We start from the raw sequence: 19,592 nt of genomic DNA, 5'->3' as shown, positions 1-19,592 counted from the left end.
TTCCCACTGGAGGCCTTATCTCTAGTGTGGGTCAAATAATTTGTTGACTGTAATATATGTTGCAAATTTAGACATGTTTAAATTCAGCAGATGCAAATAATTTGCATTTATTATTCAATAACTCTATAGTTCAGCAAATAATATTCTGTGAATAATACTGCTGGCAAAGTTTGCCATTTTCATGAAATAATTAATTGTAAATACTTTTACTTGTGATTCAGACCCTCCTCTCCACACCTTTTTTGTATAACGTAGAAACTTACTCCAATCATTGTGACTTCAAGTTCAAGCAGCCACTAGATTATGGTTGTTATTGCCCTTATTGATACACTGCAGAAATTGTAATACCTCACTCATTTCCAACAAGAGATTGTGATGCCATAAATACAGGACTGGGTTTGTGGCAAGATCAAGAAGATGATACTGGGCAATGGCTCTCTGCCAAGCACTAATAACCAAAATGGTACCAAAAGGAATATCGAGAGAGACTGGCCACATACTGGAAACTACTTTATGTATAAATATTCATATATTGTATTTTACATTGTAAAGTTTGCTGTAGTGTGAAATTAGCTCTTTACAGGTCCTCAGTCTCCAGACTTCCTTTAGTCCTCATAAAGGACAGATTATGGTCTATTTACCACACCATGGTAATGTGCATTGCACAGGTGCCTAGCTAGCTACTAAATCATTCTCTCATAATGCTTCTGCCAGCTGTTGAGAGCTTCTTCCCTCAGGATCCCGCCCATATTTAGTCTAAGGTAAAACATTTTTAAAATTTCCTTTTATGCCAACATTCAGTGGCATGAGGGATAGGGACTGGAAACTATAAATGTACAGTGTGTTTATTAAATGAGATAGTACCAACAGAATAGGGTATCAGTCTGAGGATGTGGGAGGAGGGGAAGATTTATAATTTTCCTCTCACCCTACCTGATTTCCAGGACATGCACTGAAAGCGTTGAGGGCTCTGAGCTCCTGTTCTATTGACATACAGTGCACTCTATGTTTACAGGGCAGTAAAGAAATTAATTTAGCGTGTGGCTGAGCTGGATTGTCGTCGTTGGCTCTGTTGACCTTTATTGTAAGTTGCCTTGGGATATTTGTATGCTTAGGCGAACCTATAAATAGCTATAGTATGATGGGAGTGTTATTGCAAAAAAGCGCTTTCCAAAAACAGATTGTCATTTCATTTCCAGGGAGGGAGGGAGAAAGGTATGTGTTAGGCTTGCGAAAAGAAAGGAATTCCCCTCAACACACTCCCACCTCATAGCACTGACCGCTGAAGAAAGAACTTGTAAGATTTTTTTGGTTGTCACCAATCAGGCCATGCTGTCCTGATTTTTGCAGCCCTATAGGTTTAAGAAGCCTAAGTCCTGGAGCAGCCTGGTATTCTGATAGCATGTGCTTCCACACTTGAGGGATCAAAGTTCAGGGCTGATCTTACTTGCTGTTCTGGCAGGGGCTGGGGAGTGTATGGTGGAAGAGCACTCAGCCCTGGGGGTCTGGGAGTGCCTTTGGCTGATGCTTTGAATAACATTTGTGGCCTTTGCAGGGAATGCTATCCCTCCTAAGAGAATTTCGGTCACATGGGTCCCAAAGAGATGGAAGTGAAGTGAACGGGGAAAGAAACTGGAGTATATCCCTGGCGGAGCTCACCGAAAAAGGGACAACATGTGAACCTTTCCTGATCCCAAGGGTTATCTCAGTTTTCTGTTGTTTAAGTGGAGTTTCTTTTTCAGATGGCAAGATCGTTTTCTTCCTTTTTGAAGACCTTCCTTCCCCCTTTCAATAAAAGCAACTCAAATCTTCATTTGAGTTGCCAATACAATGAGCCCAACAGCCCTGAAGTAAAGAATAGGAGTATTTCAATGAGTGCAGAAGGCTAAATTTGGCCAATGGATTTTTCCCTTTATGCTTGGGTCTAGAAGGGTAACTGATCTGTATTAAACAGTACTTTTCAGTTATCAAACTTACTTTCTTTCTCTCCTAAGCTGCTTTTGCATTCTTCTCACACCCTTTCTGACTTTCCTTCGCCCCTTACCTGCTCCTCTGGCTCTTTACAGCATAATATAACCTCCTAGCACTGTTCCCACCAAACTGAAATTTACAGCTGTGCTGCCTCTGCTGATTTTCCAGACAAAAAAAAGAGTGCTGTTGTTTTGTTTTTGTTTTTTCTTCTCATCTTGCAGGAAAGCAATCTCCAGGTCAGGCCTCCAGCATCTGGCTCCTCTGCACTCCCTCAACATCGCAATCTCCAATGGGCCAGGGAAGGAGCCAAGAACAACACTAGAATGGAGTGTAGGTGTTTATTTTTAATCATGGCAATTTATCTAAATAACATCTCCTGCCCCTGTTCCCTCTAACCTTCATTATTTACATGGATAGGTAAAGGTGCATGTAACAGGGTTGCGTGTTAGCTCTGCTCACTATGAGCTTGATCCTGGAAGGTGCAGAGAGCTCTGGCATCTATCCAGCAAAGCACGTAAGCACATGAAAAGTCCTATCAGAGTCAATGGGACTGCATATGTTTAAAGTTTAGCACCAGTCCAGCAAAATTACATGCTTGAGTGCTCAGCATCTTGCAGGATCAAGCCCTAAGATGACAACTATAGGTGTATTAGAGAGATTTTATATCCTTTTGAAGTTGTTTTGTGATTTAGGTCAAGACAATCTTTAAATAAAGACTGGATGTCTTTCTAAGTGATATGCTGTGCCTCAGCTACTGTTGTCTGGCCTGAAGCAGGAATCACTGGCTGAATTTTTTTGGTAGCCTGTGTAATACAGGAGGTCAGACTAGATGATTGCAATGGTCCCATCTAACCTTAAAATCTATGAATTTATAATAGAGTGCAGAGAGGAGTATTTAAAAAAAGTTCAGTCCTCTCTGTTTCAGAGATCCTGTGTGGATCCCAAAGGGATTGGCCTTACAAAACCTAAATCCTGCTCCAGAGGAAACGTAGTCGCTGATTCAGCAAGATATTTAAACACGTCTGTCTTTAAGCATGAGAGTTTCCCATTGAAGACAGTGGCACTGCTCATGTGCTTCAAGTTAGGCAAAAACTCAATTAAGTACCTTGCTAAATCGTAGCCTAATACAACTACTTGCACTTTTCAAAAACGGCACTGTACAATGTATATCCTCCCAAGTGGTTTCTTATATAACCTATATAGAAGTGCACTGCCCATCTGTCAAGGCGAACTCATACAACCCGAGGGATATGGTATGTACAGTAAATTCTTTGACGGAGTATTTGGATTAATTTGTATTAGGGTTGGAAAGGACATGTTGATATTTAATCTATTTCTCTATCTGCAAGATAATATTAATAGATTCCTACAGCATCCCTGTTGGTTCTGTCTTGACTTTCCTTTAGAACTTCCAGTGCAGGTGATTCATTGACCTCCTGTGGCAGGTTATCCAATGTCTGACTGACATCATGCCCAAAAAATGCAGCCTAAATTTGTAGCATAAATGTTTCCTTCCTTAATGTGTCCACAATGATGGCTGAAAATAATTACCGGCTCACACCCTTCATTTTTTGTTAATTCCTTGCTAGTTATTTGTCAGTGTCACATTTGGAAGGCGGGTGGCCTGGTGGATAGAGCACTTGACTGGGTCTCAAGAAACCTGAGTTCTATTCTTAGGTTTGCCAGTGGCCTATTGGGTGACTTTAGGCAATTTGCTTCACCTCTGTGTGCCTCAGTTTCCCCATACGTAAATAATAATGCTGACCTTTGAGATCTGCTGATGACCAGTGCTATATAAGAGCAAGGTATTGCTCCTGAGGTTTTCTTTTCTTCCCCACAGATGTATAAATTCATAGCTTAACCTCACTTTCGTTAGTCACATTTTCTAAACTTTTTATAACTTGCTACCCTTTGGCTTCTCTCTAACTTAGTGAAATCTTTTTGCAGCACTGCTGTAACCTGTATACCCACTGAGGAGCTGCTTTTATAGCCATAGGGCAATGTGCAGTATGCCCTTCCCTAAAGATGTGTGGTGTGTATTCTTCCAGTAGGGCAGCGTTTCTCAAACTGGGGTCCATGGATCCCCGGGGGTCCATGAAGGTACTCCAGGGGGTCCGCCGGCCCTGCTGATCAACTCCTTCCCCTCCCTCCCATTGCCTCCTGCACACTGGAGAACAGCTGTTCAACGGCATGCAGGAGGCGTTGGGAGGGAGGGTGAGGAGTGGGGACAGAGTGTGCTTGGTGAAGGGGCTGGAATCATGTTGGGGCCATTGGCCCTGCTGATCAACTCCTCCCTCTCCCTCCCAGTGCTTCCTGCACACCATGAAACAGCTATTTCCCAGCATGCAGGAGGCGCTAGGAGGGAGAGGGAAGAGCAAGGTTGGGGTGACCTCGGGGTAGGGGGCGGAAAGAGATGGGGAAGAGGAGGGGCAGGGGTGGGGTGGGGCCTTGGGGGACAGGGTAGAGTGGGAGAGGGGCATGCGGCTGAGCAGGGGCTTGGGAGGTCTGAGAAAAATTGAAATAAAAATGGGGGTCCTTGGGTTGCTAAAGTTTGACTTGTATGTGACTCCTGCTTCCGATCAGCCCATGCATGATACCAGCCTTCATTGTCCACTTATTAGATTTTCAAATGAGCACCTCTGTGCATTCTCCTATGCTGCCCCACACGCTTGGGAGGAGTTCCCTATGAACATCCACAAAATAAATTCAGTATGCTCCTTCAACAGGTTCCTTAAAACGTCCCTTTTCTATGATTCCTACAAAAAATTAACAACAGTTAGGCTGCTGATATGCTGATATGACTGGCTATCATGTTGGCCAACATTGTTTCTTTGTACTCCCCTGTCTGTTTATCCATCTGTTGTCTCTTGTCTATACTTAGATTGTAAGTTCTTTGGGGGCAGTGATTGTCTTTTTGTTCTATTTGGAGTCCTATTCCATGACTATGACTCCTAGGCACTGTGGTAATACAATAAATAATAATAATAATTAGTAACATGTAGTGTATAGATCTATGATATATGTTCTTTGAAGGAACACTCTTTTGGCCTTTGATTGTATGATACACATCCTTTAAAGGGGCAGTTGGAAGGACTTATAGATATATAGGGTCCACTTTTGTATCCTTTGAAGTAGCAAAATTCAGGATTGGACCCTCGTGTACATTCTGTGAATGGACAATTTATATAGACCTATGGAGTACGTTGAGTGTTCTTTAGAGGGAAACTATTATAACCCTCTGGCCATGTTATACAGTCTTGTGGAAAGGTCCTGTAGAAGTTAATAGGAATTAAACATGTAGGATTCTATTCAATAGAAATAGGATTCTGTTGAAATTATTTTAAAAACCAATGTAATATAATAGAGGATGGTATCATTTCGTAGGCTTCTGTTTTTAACTGCCCATACAGGATTGTTTGGTAAGACTATGCAATTTAATTAAGAGTTTTAGATATTTAAAAAAGTATAAAAAGGTTATTTTCCCTATTCAGTTATATAGGACTTTTCCATAAGGGTGTCCATATTGCCCATTGGTTGTATTTACACCCATACATGTGACTCTGTATGCTTCCATCATACTCTGCTTCTTTTTGGTATGTGGTTCTAGCCAGAGCTATTGGCTCCTTATCTTAAAGAACAATGGATTGAAATATGTGTGTGTATTTGTATATATTGATATTCTACATTTATATATGTAGTGTATCAACTCTAATCCCACTGGTATTGACTTGTCACAACAACATTAATCCAGATGAATGCTTTTCTTTTCCATGTCTATGATCTCCCTTGTAAATCATCATTTCATATACTCCATTAATTTGTACACTGAATGATGTCTCTTCCTATTAACCTTTCTGCAAAATGAAGTCTTGTAGTTGGGAATTGAGTCTGCAGATGGGAAGAAACATACATCATCAGAGGCTCATGAGTAGGGGGAATCCTTGCATGTGGCTATGTCACTACCCCCTTTTAAAAAGTGGAGCGTGGTTTAGCTAGCTGCTTCTTTAGCTCTCACATCAGGAAGTAGTAGTGAATCCAGTCTTCCCATATAGTTAAAAATCACTGAGATTGTGTATAGCCTGTATTTGAAGACATTTTTTAGGATGAGCAATTATTTTTTGCTGTTTCTCTTTCAGCATTTTAGACTTGATTCTGATCAACAAGGCAGAATCGGTTGCAAAACTGAAGGGGGTCACAATTTCGGTGAAAGTGATCATGAAATGATAGATTTGATGATTCTAAGGAAAAGAAGGAGTGAGAGCAGGAGAATAAGGACAAAGGACTTTAAAAAAAAGCAGATGTTAATAAACTCAGAGAACTGGTAGGTAGGGTCCCATGAGAAGAAAATCTATGGGATAAAGGAGTTCAGGAGAGCTAGCATTTCTCAAGGAGACAATATAAAAGGCTCAACTGCAAACTATCCCAACAGGAAGAGGCCAATGTGTGTCCTTTAGGTGTTGTTTAATTACCTGAAAATCAAAAAGGTATCCTACAGAAAATGGACACATGGATGAATTGCTAAGGAGGAGTACAAAAGAATAACACAAACATGAAGGGGGAAAACCAGAAAGGCTAAGGCACAAAATGAGTCAAATCTAGTAAGGGACATAAAAGGCAATAAGAGGAGGTTCTGTAAATACATTAGGAGCAAGAGAAAGATGAAGGAAAGTGACAGTCCTCTACTTAGCAGGGAAGGAGAGCCAATGACTGATGACATCAAGAAGGCTGAAGTGTTTAATGCCTATTTTGCATCAGTCAAAATAGGGAAAGTACAGGTTAAAGATATTTAGATAAGTTAGATGTATTCAAGTCAGCAGGGCCTGATGAAATTCATCCTAGGGTACTTAAGGAACTAGCTGAAGCAATCTTGGAACCATTAGCAATTATCTTCAAGAAGTCGTGAAGGATGGGTGAGGTCCCAGAACACTGGAGAAGGGTAAACATAGTACCTATTTTTAAAAAGGGGACCAAAGAGGACCTAGGGAATTATATACCAGTTAGTATAACTTTGATACCTGGAAAGATACTGGAAGAAATTATTAAACAATCAATTTGTAAGCACATAGAGGATAATATAGTTATAAGGAATATCCAGCATGGAGTTGTCAAGAACAAATCATGCCAAACCATCCTACTTTCCTTCTTGGACAGTGTTACTGACCTAGTGGCTGGAGGGGAAGCAGCTGATGTGGTACACCTGGATTGTAGTAAAGCTTTTGACACCATCCCACATGACATTCTCATAAGCAAACTAGCGAAATGTGGTCTAGATGAAATGACTATAAGGTGGGTGCATAACTGGTTGAAAGACCATATTCATCGTTATCAATGGTTTGCTGTCAAACTGGGAGAGTGTGTCTAGTGGGATCCTCCAGGGGTCAGTTCTGGGTCCAGTACTAGTCAATATTTTCATTAAAGATTTGGATAATAGAGTGGAGAGTGTGCTTATAATGTTTGCGGATGACACCAAATGGGGAGCGATTGCAAGCACTTTAGAGGGCGGGATTAGAATTCAAAATGACCTTGACAAATTGGACAATTGGTCGAAATCAACAAGATGAAATTCAATCAAGACAAGTGTAAAACACTACAATTAGGAAGGAAAAATCAAATGCACGAATACAAAAAAGGGAGTAACTGTCTAGATGGGAGTACTGCTGAAAGGGTTCTCTGGTTATAGTGGATAACAAACTGAGTATAAGTCAACAATATGATACAGTTGTGAAAAAGGCTAATATCATTCTGGGGTGTATTAACAGAAGTGTCACATGTAATAAACAGGAGGTTATTGTTCTGCTGTACTTGGCACTTGTGAGGCCTCAGCTAGAGTACTGTCTCCAATTCTGGGCGCCACACTTTTGGAAAGATGTGGATAAATCAATGAGTCCAGAGGAGAACAACAAAAATGATAAAAGATTTAGAAAACCTGACCTATGTGGAAAGGTTGAAAAAATGAAACATGTTTAATCTTGAGAAAAGAAGACTGAGGGGGGGGAGCATGATAAGAATCTTCAAATATGTTAAATGCTGTTACACAGAGCACTGTGATCAATTGTTCTCCATGTCTTCTGAAGGAAGGGCAAGAGGTAATTGGCTTAATGTGCAACAAGGGAGGTGTAGGTTAGATATTAGGAAAAGCTTTCTAAGTATAAGGGTATTTAAGTTCTGGAATAGGTTTCCAAGGGAGGTTGTGGAATCTCCATTATTGGAGGGTTGAAGAACAGGTTGGAGAAATACCTGTCAGCGATGGTCAAGGTTTACTGGGTCCCATCTCAGCATGGGGGCACTGGATTTGATGACCTCTTGAGGTCCCTTCCAGCTCTGCATGTCTATGATTCTGTGACACATAATGTTCTTCCTAGAGAATTCCATGAAGGACTGGACTCTTTCAAAATGGGTTCTACCTTCCATTGTCTTCAGGGGCACTCAGACTACAGCTGCCCTTCAGGAAAGTGCTCCCTTTCAAAATGGCTATTGTCTTCCATTGTTCACAACAGGAGTGAAGCCAAGCTGCCCTCAACTAAGATAATGGCATATCTGACAGCACTCTTTGGGCTTCTTGTTTAGTATGAATGTATTTTTAAATACTAAAAACAAACAAACAAGAAAATTCCCAAATAAATGGCATTAAACTGGAATTAGGGTTGAGAGTATGTATCAGTAACTTAAAGGTGGTAATAGTACAGAATTGTTGTTATATAATTTAGAGCAACAAGTATTATTCACTGACCATAACTGTATGTTTATTGCTTGCTGTCACTACAGGTGGATGTGGTAATTGGATTAATATCTTAGCCTGGCATGTTTGAAAGTTTTCCCTCTTTTAAATGGTTTATTTAAAAATCCTTTCATATATAATTTTGAAAAGCTCTCTCCATGACAGGAATTATGGAAAGATCCTTCCTTTCTGCTACAAGTCATGCTATATCTCATTTGAAATTGGAATGTTCAGCCAACTGGGTGATCTGATTGGCTGAATATCCATGGCTGCTTGTCACTCTAAATTAAATTATCCAGGTTAGTTTGCATTGTGTTTCAAACCACTCTGACTGCAGCTTGCAGAGCTGTCACATATGAGGGGACCAAAGGGCTTCACTAAATCTGGTTGGCTTTGAACTAGGCTGGGGCACTTCTTAAAGGAGAAACCAAATTTAACAAGCTGAGAAATATGCACAGCTAGTTGTGGTCAAACACAAGTAATTACAATTGCCCCTAAATTCCATTCTGGGGATATTAATTTCTCCTCAAATTGGGGCAGTGTGTGTTTTGTTTTCCCATATCCAAAGAGAAATCGTATGCCAAAAAGAACTTTGGTCTTGTTTTGTTACTGACAATATAAAACAAACAAATGGAAAGTCTCCATCTGAGAGAGCACAGTGTTTGTGTCACCTCTATAGCAGCCTGGGTCTGAACACATAACGGCAGCTGCTTCTGCTTCAGGGAGGAGATGTGTCTCAATTTATAAGTGCAATTATAGCATCTACAAGTTACATTCATGATAGTGTTAAAAAGACTGTCTTGTAACTTTTTTTGTATTTTGTTTTCTCTTATACTGCAAAATATTGAACAGGAGGAGTTTCTGGCTTTTCCCAAATTGTAGGTGGGATTTGTACTTGCCTTATTCTATTATTTTCCTGATACACAGGAAATCTCTGCCCATGAACAATTCCACCAGCAAGTGCAAAACAATGTAACCAGCGAAAGTATTAATTAAAACTCCGCCCAACTCAGTCTCCAGCAGAAAACTATCTATGCATCAGAAATATAAATATAATTATTTGGACTCTGCCACCCTTTAGGTCCCATGTTATGCAACATGTCAGACTAGATGCCTTAGCAGCACCATCTGATCTTAAAATCTTTGGGTCTGATTTTCTGTTGTCCCCCACCTTGTGGAGTAAGACTGGTTGAATATTTTCTGATGGAGTATTTTTCCATCGAGAAATATTGATGGCATTGAAATGTTTTGTGGGGCTGTATCAAAGTCCTCAAACTTTTTGATGAAAAATGATCAAAAAGTTTTGCTTCAATAAGGTCAAAGCACCTATAGTTTCATAGAATCATAGAATCATAGAATATCAGGGTTGGAAGGGACCCCAGAAGGTCATCTAGTCCAACCCCCTGCTCGAAGCAGGACCAATTCCCAGTTAAATCAACTTTTCAACTTTTATGCTATTGTATAATGGTCTCCATCATAAATTGTAGTAAAATATAAAAGCAGAAACTATGAAGCCAAAGTGCTTCAACCTTTTTGGGCCAAAGCCTTTTGATAAGGTGATACAATATTTCCACCATGACATTTTATTTCATTTTGATTTGTGACTGAAGGAAATATTCAAATGTCAGAATTTTCCTCAGAATGGAAATTCCAAGTTTTGACCAGCTCTATCCTGGAGTAATTTACACCAGAGGGAAGTGAGTGCAAAATGGGTGTAAATGCTACCAGATGGGAATGGTAAAATTTTATGTCCTTTTTTTGTACTGGTGTAAATTACTAGGTGCAGGGTCACAGAGAATCTGGCCCATAGATGTTAAGGCCAGAAGGTGCCATAGTGATCATCTCGGCTGACCTGCGTAACACAGGCCCAAAAGGGTAGCAGAGTACAGATTTGTTTTATTCAAACTTCTGATAGAAAACCAGGCCCTATGAATATATGATCCATTCAGGAACAACAGAGAACAAAATCTAATTTGGTCTAAACTGGGTTATGAAAATAGGCCACCTTATCTTTAGAAACCTTGAATGGAAAGTCGTGGAGAAACATGACGTGAATAGAGGGACTTTTAAACTGTTCTGTTTCTTTTTAGGGAATTTTGATTCCTGATTAGAAATCAGGACTCAGGATCTGTGTGCTTTTTTGCTTAGCTTCCCAAACTGATTGTTCCAAACGGACTTCCTTTATAATCTACATGATTAAGCACTAGGTAGTATTATGAGCCATTATATGTTGTTAACCACTGGTTATTTTAACAGGGAAGGTGTCCTACTTGAACATTGTCTTGTGTCCCACTCAAACAACTTAGGACGGTGGAAGACCCATCTGCTTCTTTGTCCCACTATTCCATTTAGCACCCAATAAACTGGGCAGGAAATTAGAATTTCAGGCATTGGATGATGGTGACTGGGCTTTCAAATGACTGTTTTCCCCTGATGTACTATAAAAACCTGTTCGACAGTTCTGGCTACCACGTTTCCTGTAGACTACAGCTTTACTGTGAGGCTGAATTTGGAGAAAAATTAGATGAATTCAGTAAAATTGCTCATATGAGTAAGGAAAGCATGATTAGTTCCTGAGAGAGCTCAAGTCTTGAAAAGTCATCTTTATTATTCGTATTTGCACTATAGCACTTAGATGCCTTAACTAAGGTTGGGGCCCTGTTGTGCTAGGCACTGTACAAGCACATAATTCAAGCCCCAAAGATGAGACAGACAAAAGGTGGGAGGGGAAACAGAGGCACAGGGAGGGGAAGTGACTTGCCCAAGGTCAGACAGCAGGTCAGTGGCAGAGTCAAGAATAGAACCTGAGTCCTAATTCAGTCCCCTATTAGGGACAGTACCAAGTCTGATATAATTGGGAGGAGTTTTTTGGTCACTCTTAGGCTGCTTATTTCTGGTTTATGCAGCAAAATATGGACATGCAGATCTGTCACTGTAAAAATACCTTATTTTTCCTTTCCTACACTGCCTTTTCTGGATTGTGACCTGATGACTTCTTGTAAATTGGCACCATGGTTCAGATAGATACCAATTTTCTACTTGCAGTTTTTAAATGCTAATTATATTGATCTAGTTGTTGTGAATGCATTTCTATTGCAGAACTCAAAGAAACTATGCCTGCTACCTTTTCCTATTAAAAAGCCTTACCTGAAATATACTTATGTGAGAGAGAAGTAACTTTTATCTCATCGTATTGAAAACTGTCAGTGCTATTTAAAATAAAGGATTTTGACCTGAATTGCTGGAAGCATCCTGTTGTCGGACACCATCTGGTTGGAAAGCAACATCATTTGTGACTTCTGCAGTGTGGGAATCAAATGTCAGAGACTGGCAAAGCATTTTTCATTGTGCTTTAATTCCAGTAGAGCAAGATTCTTGCTTATTCAGTTTGCTCAAATATTGCACGTACAGCATTTTATTTTTGCTATTAAGCTAGTATCACATTAGGATGGAAACTGGAATCTTTCTATAGCCAGCAGGAGGTGGCATTCTTCAGATGTAAACCCAAGATCTTTATTTCTGGCCATTAACATTCCAATGGCATTTTTCATGAGAGTGGTGGTATGTACTCAGGTAGAAATGATTTGTTCAGAGCTCCTATGTAAATACCCCTGCAGTTACAATGAATATGATAGTTGGCACTTCCTGGGCTGGTTCTCTAGCCTGCAATTAATAAAATCAATAACATTGTCTTTAGCTTCTTTTATGTTAATTTTTATTTTAAATATAGTGGTAAATTTCATACTGATGAAAGTGAGGAACTGATGGTACTGTTTAACCTAGGCATAGTGTGGGCAGGTGCTAGGCAAAGTTCCTACAAACAGCTCTGTCAATGAACATTGGTCCTGACCTACGGCACCCCTATCATTCTACCACAGGCTTCTTGTGAGAGGGATGGCCAATTATGACACACGGTATGATGGTTTTGTGTTGTGGAAAAGTATCTGACTGGTTCTAGGTTAAGACCACTAAACTTGTGGCTTAGATCACAAGCAATGATGAGTTAATCATCGTCGTTTTTAATTTAAGCTAGCGTTCAAATTCTTTAACATACTGTACTCACCTCAGCCAATTTAACAATCATCTCTTCTCAGGAGAACGCAGTGAATGGAGAGCATCTGTGGCTCGAGACCAATGTCTCTGGGGACCTGTGTTACCTAGGAGAGGACAGTTGCCAAGTCAAATTTGCAGTGAGTATAACAGTTTCAGATTTTCTTATCTGTTTGTAGGGCAATCAATCCAGTTTTGGTTGAAGAGACTACTTCAGAAGCTTGGGAACTTGCATTTCCTAGTGTGACAGGTGGTGCCTTGCTACAGCAGATAGAAAGAAAGAAACAAAACTAGTGGTCAAATTCTTTATTTAAACAAAATTTTAAAAACCTCTCAAAAATTGTACTATTTCTACTAATAGTATGAAATATGAAGTGTTTACTGAGTCCTAATCTGGGCAAACTCCCAGTGATGTCAGTAGAAGTTTGCCTGAATAAGACCTGAGCTTAAGATCCCTGAGAAATTTGCCTGTAGTAATAGTATAGACCCTTAAAAGTATGCTGTGCCTAATTCACTACTATGTTATTACAGTTTGATGAGGGGACATCTCCACTGAAATCAGTGCTGTTACCTGGAATAAAACTGCAGTAACTGTGGTGAATCAGGACCATTTTGGAAATGCTGGTGACAGTGGCGGATTAGCCACTGGGCCAACTGGGCCCATGCCCAGGGGCCCTGGCCAATTGGGGGCCCCTGGAAAAATGGGCAACCCCATGCCCCAACCTACTCCACCCACCCATCTGGTGCTCCTGCCAGGGAGTGGGGTCGGAGTGTGGAGGCTTGCCCCGCTCTGCCCGATGCTCCTGCTGGGAGCCCCTATGCCTCAACCCTGCTCCCCACTGTCAAGAGTGCAATGTGGGCGGAGCGGGGCAAGCCCCCCTACCCTGACCTTGCTCCCGGGCATGAGTGCCGGGTGGAAGGAACGAGGCGAGCTCCCCTACCCCGACCCCCAGAAGGAGCACCAGGGGTGAGAAGGGGGGAGACTGCAGGTGGATGGGGTGGGGAGGGACCCCCACTTGCTCTGGTCTAGGGCTCCCCCCAAACCCTAGTCCACCTCTGGCTGGTGGGAATCTTAGTTGATTGAAGGCTTTTCTAGCCAACAGGCCCACAGATGTAGAGTCATATGTGAGAACAGGCAATTTTTAATTGCCTGGCCTTTTCTTGACTGAAATTCTTTTCTGTTTTAAGGTTTTGTTGGTTGCGGAGAATCTAGTAGTGTAACACAAAGTAGCACTTGTGCTGCTTTCTGGTGTGGTTATGTGAACTGTAGGTGGGGAGAATCTAGTTAACTCTAATTATGTTTTGCTTATCTTGATCAATTAAATGGCTAATGGCTTTCCAATTTCTATCTTTTTAGAGATCCTACATCTTTCTATGGCTGCACTGGCCTTTCTATTACTTGGCTTTTTACATATAAAATATTTTTAGATCAGATTTATTGTTTTAATGGAAAAGTTGTAAGAAATAATTAATCTATAATTGCATTTATGGAAAAATGCATAGAAATTTTAATAAACGTAAGGCCTTAGCAGGATATGAACTCTCACCCTTTGGAGCTGACACTTTATGATAAATAGTACATGAGATGGAAAAGACACAAAGTCTGATTTATCCACCAGTCTTTCCTTACTAATGCTTGGAATCAGTATTGCAAGCCCCAACATTAAAAAAATCATGAGTCCAGTGCCCAAAGTAATGAGATTGGTTTACAAATCATGATGCTTTTTTTAAAAAAAGCGTTTGGTTCTTTTTATTTTTCTTCTGGTCTTTAAGCTGTTAGGGTATGCTTGTTCCATGTTTTCAAGCTTTTCCCTGCAATCATGAGGACTAAGAAACTTACTTTTTACGAACTCAAAAGCTAAGATTCTTATGCTATATCAGAATTCTATCAGCTGGCGTTTTAAGAAAAACACCAAAAATTGAGAGACTTACAAAGAAAAATCATGATTTGACAATATGCAAATTTACTAGTGTTATGTTAGCTACAAGAGAGAGGGCTGTTGCTTCCAAAATCTAGCTAATAACATATTGAAAATTATAAAGAAAACATTAATTACAAGCTCTCAATGACTATGATAAAAATGATGGCAGAGTTTCCAGCAAATCAGCCTTAATTTATTATGTTGATAATCTTTCCGTCTTTCAATTATAAACGTTTCTGTAAAAATGTCTTTTGCGAGACTCATTAGAATGATTAAGTATGTGCAAGAACAAGAAAGAATTAAGTTTATGGTAAAGGCTTTCTGTCCTTAATGGACACCTAGTGTTCACTTTAATAGGATTCTATGGGCATTTCTGTAAAAGCCTATAGATATAAATAGAAGATGATTTCTTTTGTACAGAATTGTAAAACCACCCTAAAGAATTTAATAGAGAATTTATGTTCCTGCTATAACATTTGATAGGTTGGTTAACAAAATTCTGCAGGACGATTATCATTCTCTAATAAATTACACAGGATTTTTCTGCAAGGCATTGGTCAGAGAGATGCCCCCATCAAATTCAATGTTTCACATGAACAATAGAGGAGGAACTTTTTTCCCAGTTTGGCTTGAGTCATTACTGAAACTCTCAGTAAAGTGTGTATATTTCCTTGTCTCTTCGCTAGCTATGCCCTTTTCCATTTCAGACTGTTCCTAATAAGGAAGTCTTATTCAAAATGTCATCAGTAACTTTATTTACTATTTTAAAAATGCCTTTAGTTCTGTTTCCCGTCCACATGCCCATGCCATATGTCCCATGTTCCACCTTGTTACCCTGTTTATGCCTTTATTCTCGACTCTTCAGCTTCAAGCCATTTTTCAACATATCGCTCAATCAGGTTTTGAAGACAATCCAGAAGACCTGTTGGATAAGGTGGGGGAAAGAGAAGCTGCCTGGCTTCTGACAAATGTTTTGGTTTCTGTAAATGATTTCTCCTCATTCCATACACTCTCAGCCACACTGTTCTTAAATGTTGTAGAAATCGGCTCTTCGACGGAAGTGTGCTGCCTGCAAGATTGTGGTCCACAATGCGTGCATGGAACAGTTAGAGAAGGTAAGAGGACACCACCTGCTGGAATATTGAATGTACAGTACACATTATAAATCCATAACTGAGCATTATCCTGAAAATTCCATGAGCTTAATTTCTGGTACTGTGTGTCAAATACATTACAATGCTTTCATAATATCATAGGTAGAGCTGATTGGAATTTTTCAAATGGAAATTTTTTTGATAGAAAAAAAGCCATTTTTAAGACACAAAATTCAAAAATTATTGACTTTTAAGGTTATTTTTGTTTTCATGAATTTTTTTGCAATGTTTTAATTAAAATGTTACCGGTTTTAGCTGAAATTGTAACCTAAATAATTATCAAAATTGGCTTATAGTAAATGAAAATTTTCAATAATGTTTTAAAAATGCTTTTGACATGCATTTTTTAATCAAAATTTTTGAAAAATTTCCAAAACAAACAGGTCTATTTTGAAACATGTGAAACAGAAAAGAACTTTGAAAGTATGATTTTTTTAAACTGATTTTTAAAGCATATTTTAACCTGCTCTAGTTGTAGGGGAAGAAGTTGTAGACTAAAAATGAAAGATAGATAATGCCCTGCTTCCTATCCCGTACATACGTGCCAGTCACAGAATTCCACAATTACAACAGCATAACACAATTCATGGCAGTTGCCATTGTTAAAAGGAATACGAGATCAACAACCACTATAAACATTTTAACAGGGTTCTCTAGATCAGGGGTGGGCAAACCTTTCAGCCCAAGGGCCACATCAGGGTTGCGAAACAGTATGGAAGGCTGGGTGGGGAAGGCTGTGCCTCCACAAACAGCCTGGCCCCCACCCCCTATCCGCCCCCTCCCACTTCCCACCCCCTGACTGCCCCCCTAAGAATCCCCGATCCATCCAACCCACCCTGCTCCTTGTCCCCTGACCGCCCCCTCCCGAGACCCCCCGCCCCAACCACCCCCCCCGGGGACCCCACCCCCTATCAAACCCCCTGCTCCCTGACTGCCCTGATCCCTGTCCACACCCCTTCCCCCTGCCAGGCCCCCCAGTACCCCTGACCCATCCAACCCCCCCACTCCTTGTCCCCTGACTGCCCCCTCCCAGGAACCCTGTCCGTAACTGCCCCCCCAGGACCCCAGCCCCTATCCAACCCCCCCTGCTCCCTGTCCCCCATCCCAGGACCCCACCCCCTATCCAACCTCCCCTGCTCCCTGTCTCCTGACCGCCCTCCCGCCCGAACCTCTACCCCTAACCACTCCCTATCCCCTGACTGCCCTCCGGGACTGCCTGCCCCTTGTCCAACCCCCCTTGCCCCGCTCCCTTACCATGCTGCTCAGAGCAGCAGGACAGACTTATTGGAAAGCCTGGGAGGTGGGCGCGTGCAAGCTGTGCTGCCCACGGGGCAGCGTGCCTGCGGGGGAGGGGACAGGGGCTAGCATCCCTGGCTGGTAGCTCAGGGACTGGCAGGACAGTCCCGTGGGCCAGATGTGGCTCGTGGGCCATAGTTTCCTCACCTCTGCTCTAGAGTCTCACTGCTCCTAAACTTTAGGAATTTAGCACTTTGAGTTACAACTGGAAAGATTTTGTAAATCTTTCCTTGCCTTGGTAAATAATTTGTTTTGACATCCATCCTGCTTTCAATTGCCTCTAAAGAAACCTCCCCAAACCTTCAAAATCCCATAATATATTGATCATATACTGCAGTTCTCTATCAATGCATCTTCATCTGGTAATACATATATTCCTGATTGTAAATTAACTGTCACAGGAGGAATTTTTCCTAATAGGATTCATGGGGGAAAATCCTGGTGCCACTGATGTCAGTGGGAATTTTGCCATTAACTTGAATGGGGTCAGAATTTTACCCCCTTTGTTTGACACTGATTCTTGCACAGAAGTGGGTAATACATCAAAGATTTGCAGTGGCAGCCCTTTAGAAAGGGCTTTCAGTTTTCCTTGATTTGGATGAGTTTTGCAAAATGTCATTAAATACATATTTGTTGGGGTTCTGTTTTCAGTGAGTTTTAGTACATTCTGGTTAACACGGCAGAAGGTAAAATAAGACAAAATCTCATTGATCCATTATTCTTGACCTGTTTTACCAAAAATGATGATAAATTCTTACATCTCCACTAGTTCATGGTTTCCCAAGTAATAAGAAAAAGTGCACACTCAGATGAAGGCCATTGAGTTGAATGTTAGTTTGTTTCTACTAGTCTAAAGAGTATGAAATTCACCCCAGTGCAGAGGCTATCCCAAGATCTGCACATCTCTTCAATCCCATTTTATGGGATGTCAGTGGTGCTTGTTCCTCTGTCCTGGGGTGAATTTTAACTAAAATAATTAGAATTTAGGTGACTTTTTCCATCCTGTCAAAGATCAACGGTGAAACAAAGACTCAAGACTCCAGATGAACAGCATTGGAAGAGGGTTAATAGCATTGCAAGATTAATTTGTTTTCGCAGAAGAAATATTTTCAATATCTTCAGTTTGATTCAGAGCTTCCTGATATCCCTTAATGAGCACGTGGAACTGACTGAGTTTGGCTAGGTTTAAAAGCCAGTTATTAGTGAACATTGGAGTAGTGAACAGCCAACAGCTAACAGCAGAGTTTCTGTGGGAATTTGTAAGTGAGTTTGGTTGGGAAGTTTTTCTTTTTTTTTAGTTATAGGGTCTTGGAAAAGAGGACAATGATAGCTATTAAGACACACTAGAAATGACCAGAGGAGGAGAGGACAGAAAGAAGATGGTTGGATGCAGAAGCTGCGGGATGTACATCATTCTTGAGAGGATATCTGATGGAAGCTACTAATGCATGAAATGTCACCTGATAGAGTTCATGGCAGAGAAGATTCAAGGATTAGCAGCTGGAGACGATGGAATTCAGATGGGTATTTGAAGGAATAATGCAGGAAAGGAGAGAGGAGGTGGTACAGACAACTCAAGATTTATGAACACTTCCTGAACAAAAGGAGCTAGAGGGGGGACTGCCAGGAGAGGAGTGTGATCCATGAAAGAATATGACCATGAGGACAAGGTAGAGGAAAAGACCAGTTAGTGGTGGTGAAATTGAGTTGAGTGACAGGTCTGCAGCACTGGGAAATGAAGAGGAGAAACAGATAGAAGATGAGGTGCGAGAAAGAAACGAAGGGAAACCAATCCCTCCAGGAGAGAGGAAGAGATGATGAAGATGAAGATGATGTACAAGGGACCGCCTGAGAGAACATAAAACAGATTCATACCAACACCAGCAGGAGACAGGTCTATGTGACTGGGGACTCCATACTCACCAGATCAGATCCAGAGAACGGGAGAGCATGCTGTCTGCCAGAATCAAAGATACGAGATGTGGAGGTGGGGCTGGAAAAGATCCTGAGGGGGGCGCAAGGGGAAAAGCCACTGATTGTGCTGCATGCGGAGATGAATGGCCTGGCTAGATTCCCGCTGGAATGGATCAAGGACGACTGCGCTGGGCTGGGTGAGATGCTTCAAGAAGTGGAAGCTCAGGTGATCTTCAGTGAAATACTTCAGGTCCCTAGAGAAGGAGGGCAAAGGCATGACAAGGTAACGAAGGTGAACAGATGGCTCAGGGATTGGTGCTATGAGGAAGGTTTGGGGGATGAGCGACCATTGGGAGGCATCCACAAAAAGAAGAATCTTCTCAACTGATGGACTCCGCTTGAACACCTGGAGTATTATCCTTCTGGGATCCATGCTGTCATGACTGATAAAAGAAGAGCTTTAAACTAGGAGATGAGGGGAGAAGATTGGGAGAGACTTGTGAAATTTCCACGCCTGGCTTCAATACACAGCAGCAGGAAAATCAACTAAATGAAGATACAATAAGG

At 41.1% G+C, this 19,592-nt stretch overlaps 1 protein-coding gene across 1 annotated transcript in view; it reads left to right on the top strand.

Annotated features, from left to right (window-relative positions):
- DGKI (diacylglycerol kinase iota) overlaps positions 1-19,592 on the top strand; it is a gene marked incomplete at its 5' end in the record, with an annotated part of 284,785 nt that overhangs the window by 97,937 nt on the left and 167,256 nt on the right. The window contains 3 exons of the mRNA XM_084617560.1: positions 2,193-2,301; positions 12,784-12,879; positions 15,702-15,776. Coding sequence (XP_084473686.1) covers positions 2,193-2,301; positions 12,784-12,879; positions 15,702-15,776 — 280 coding nt within the window. The remainder of the gene's footprint in view (positions 1-2,192; positions 2,302-12,783; positions 12,880-15,701; positions 15,777-19,592) is intronic.

The sequence above is a fragment of the Lepidochelys olivacea genome (assembly GCF_965140295.1).
Source record: "Lepidochelys olivacea isolate rLepOli2 genome assembly, chromosome: 1".
Lineage (NCBI taxonomy): Eukaryota > Metazoa > Chordata > Testudines > Cheloniidae > Lepidochelys > Lepidochelys olivacea.
This window is presented reverse-complemented; position numbering and strand designations above follow the sequence as displayed.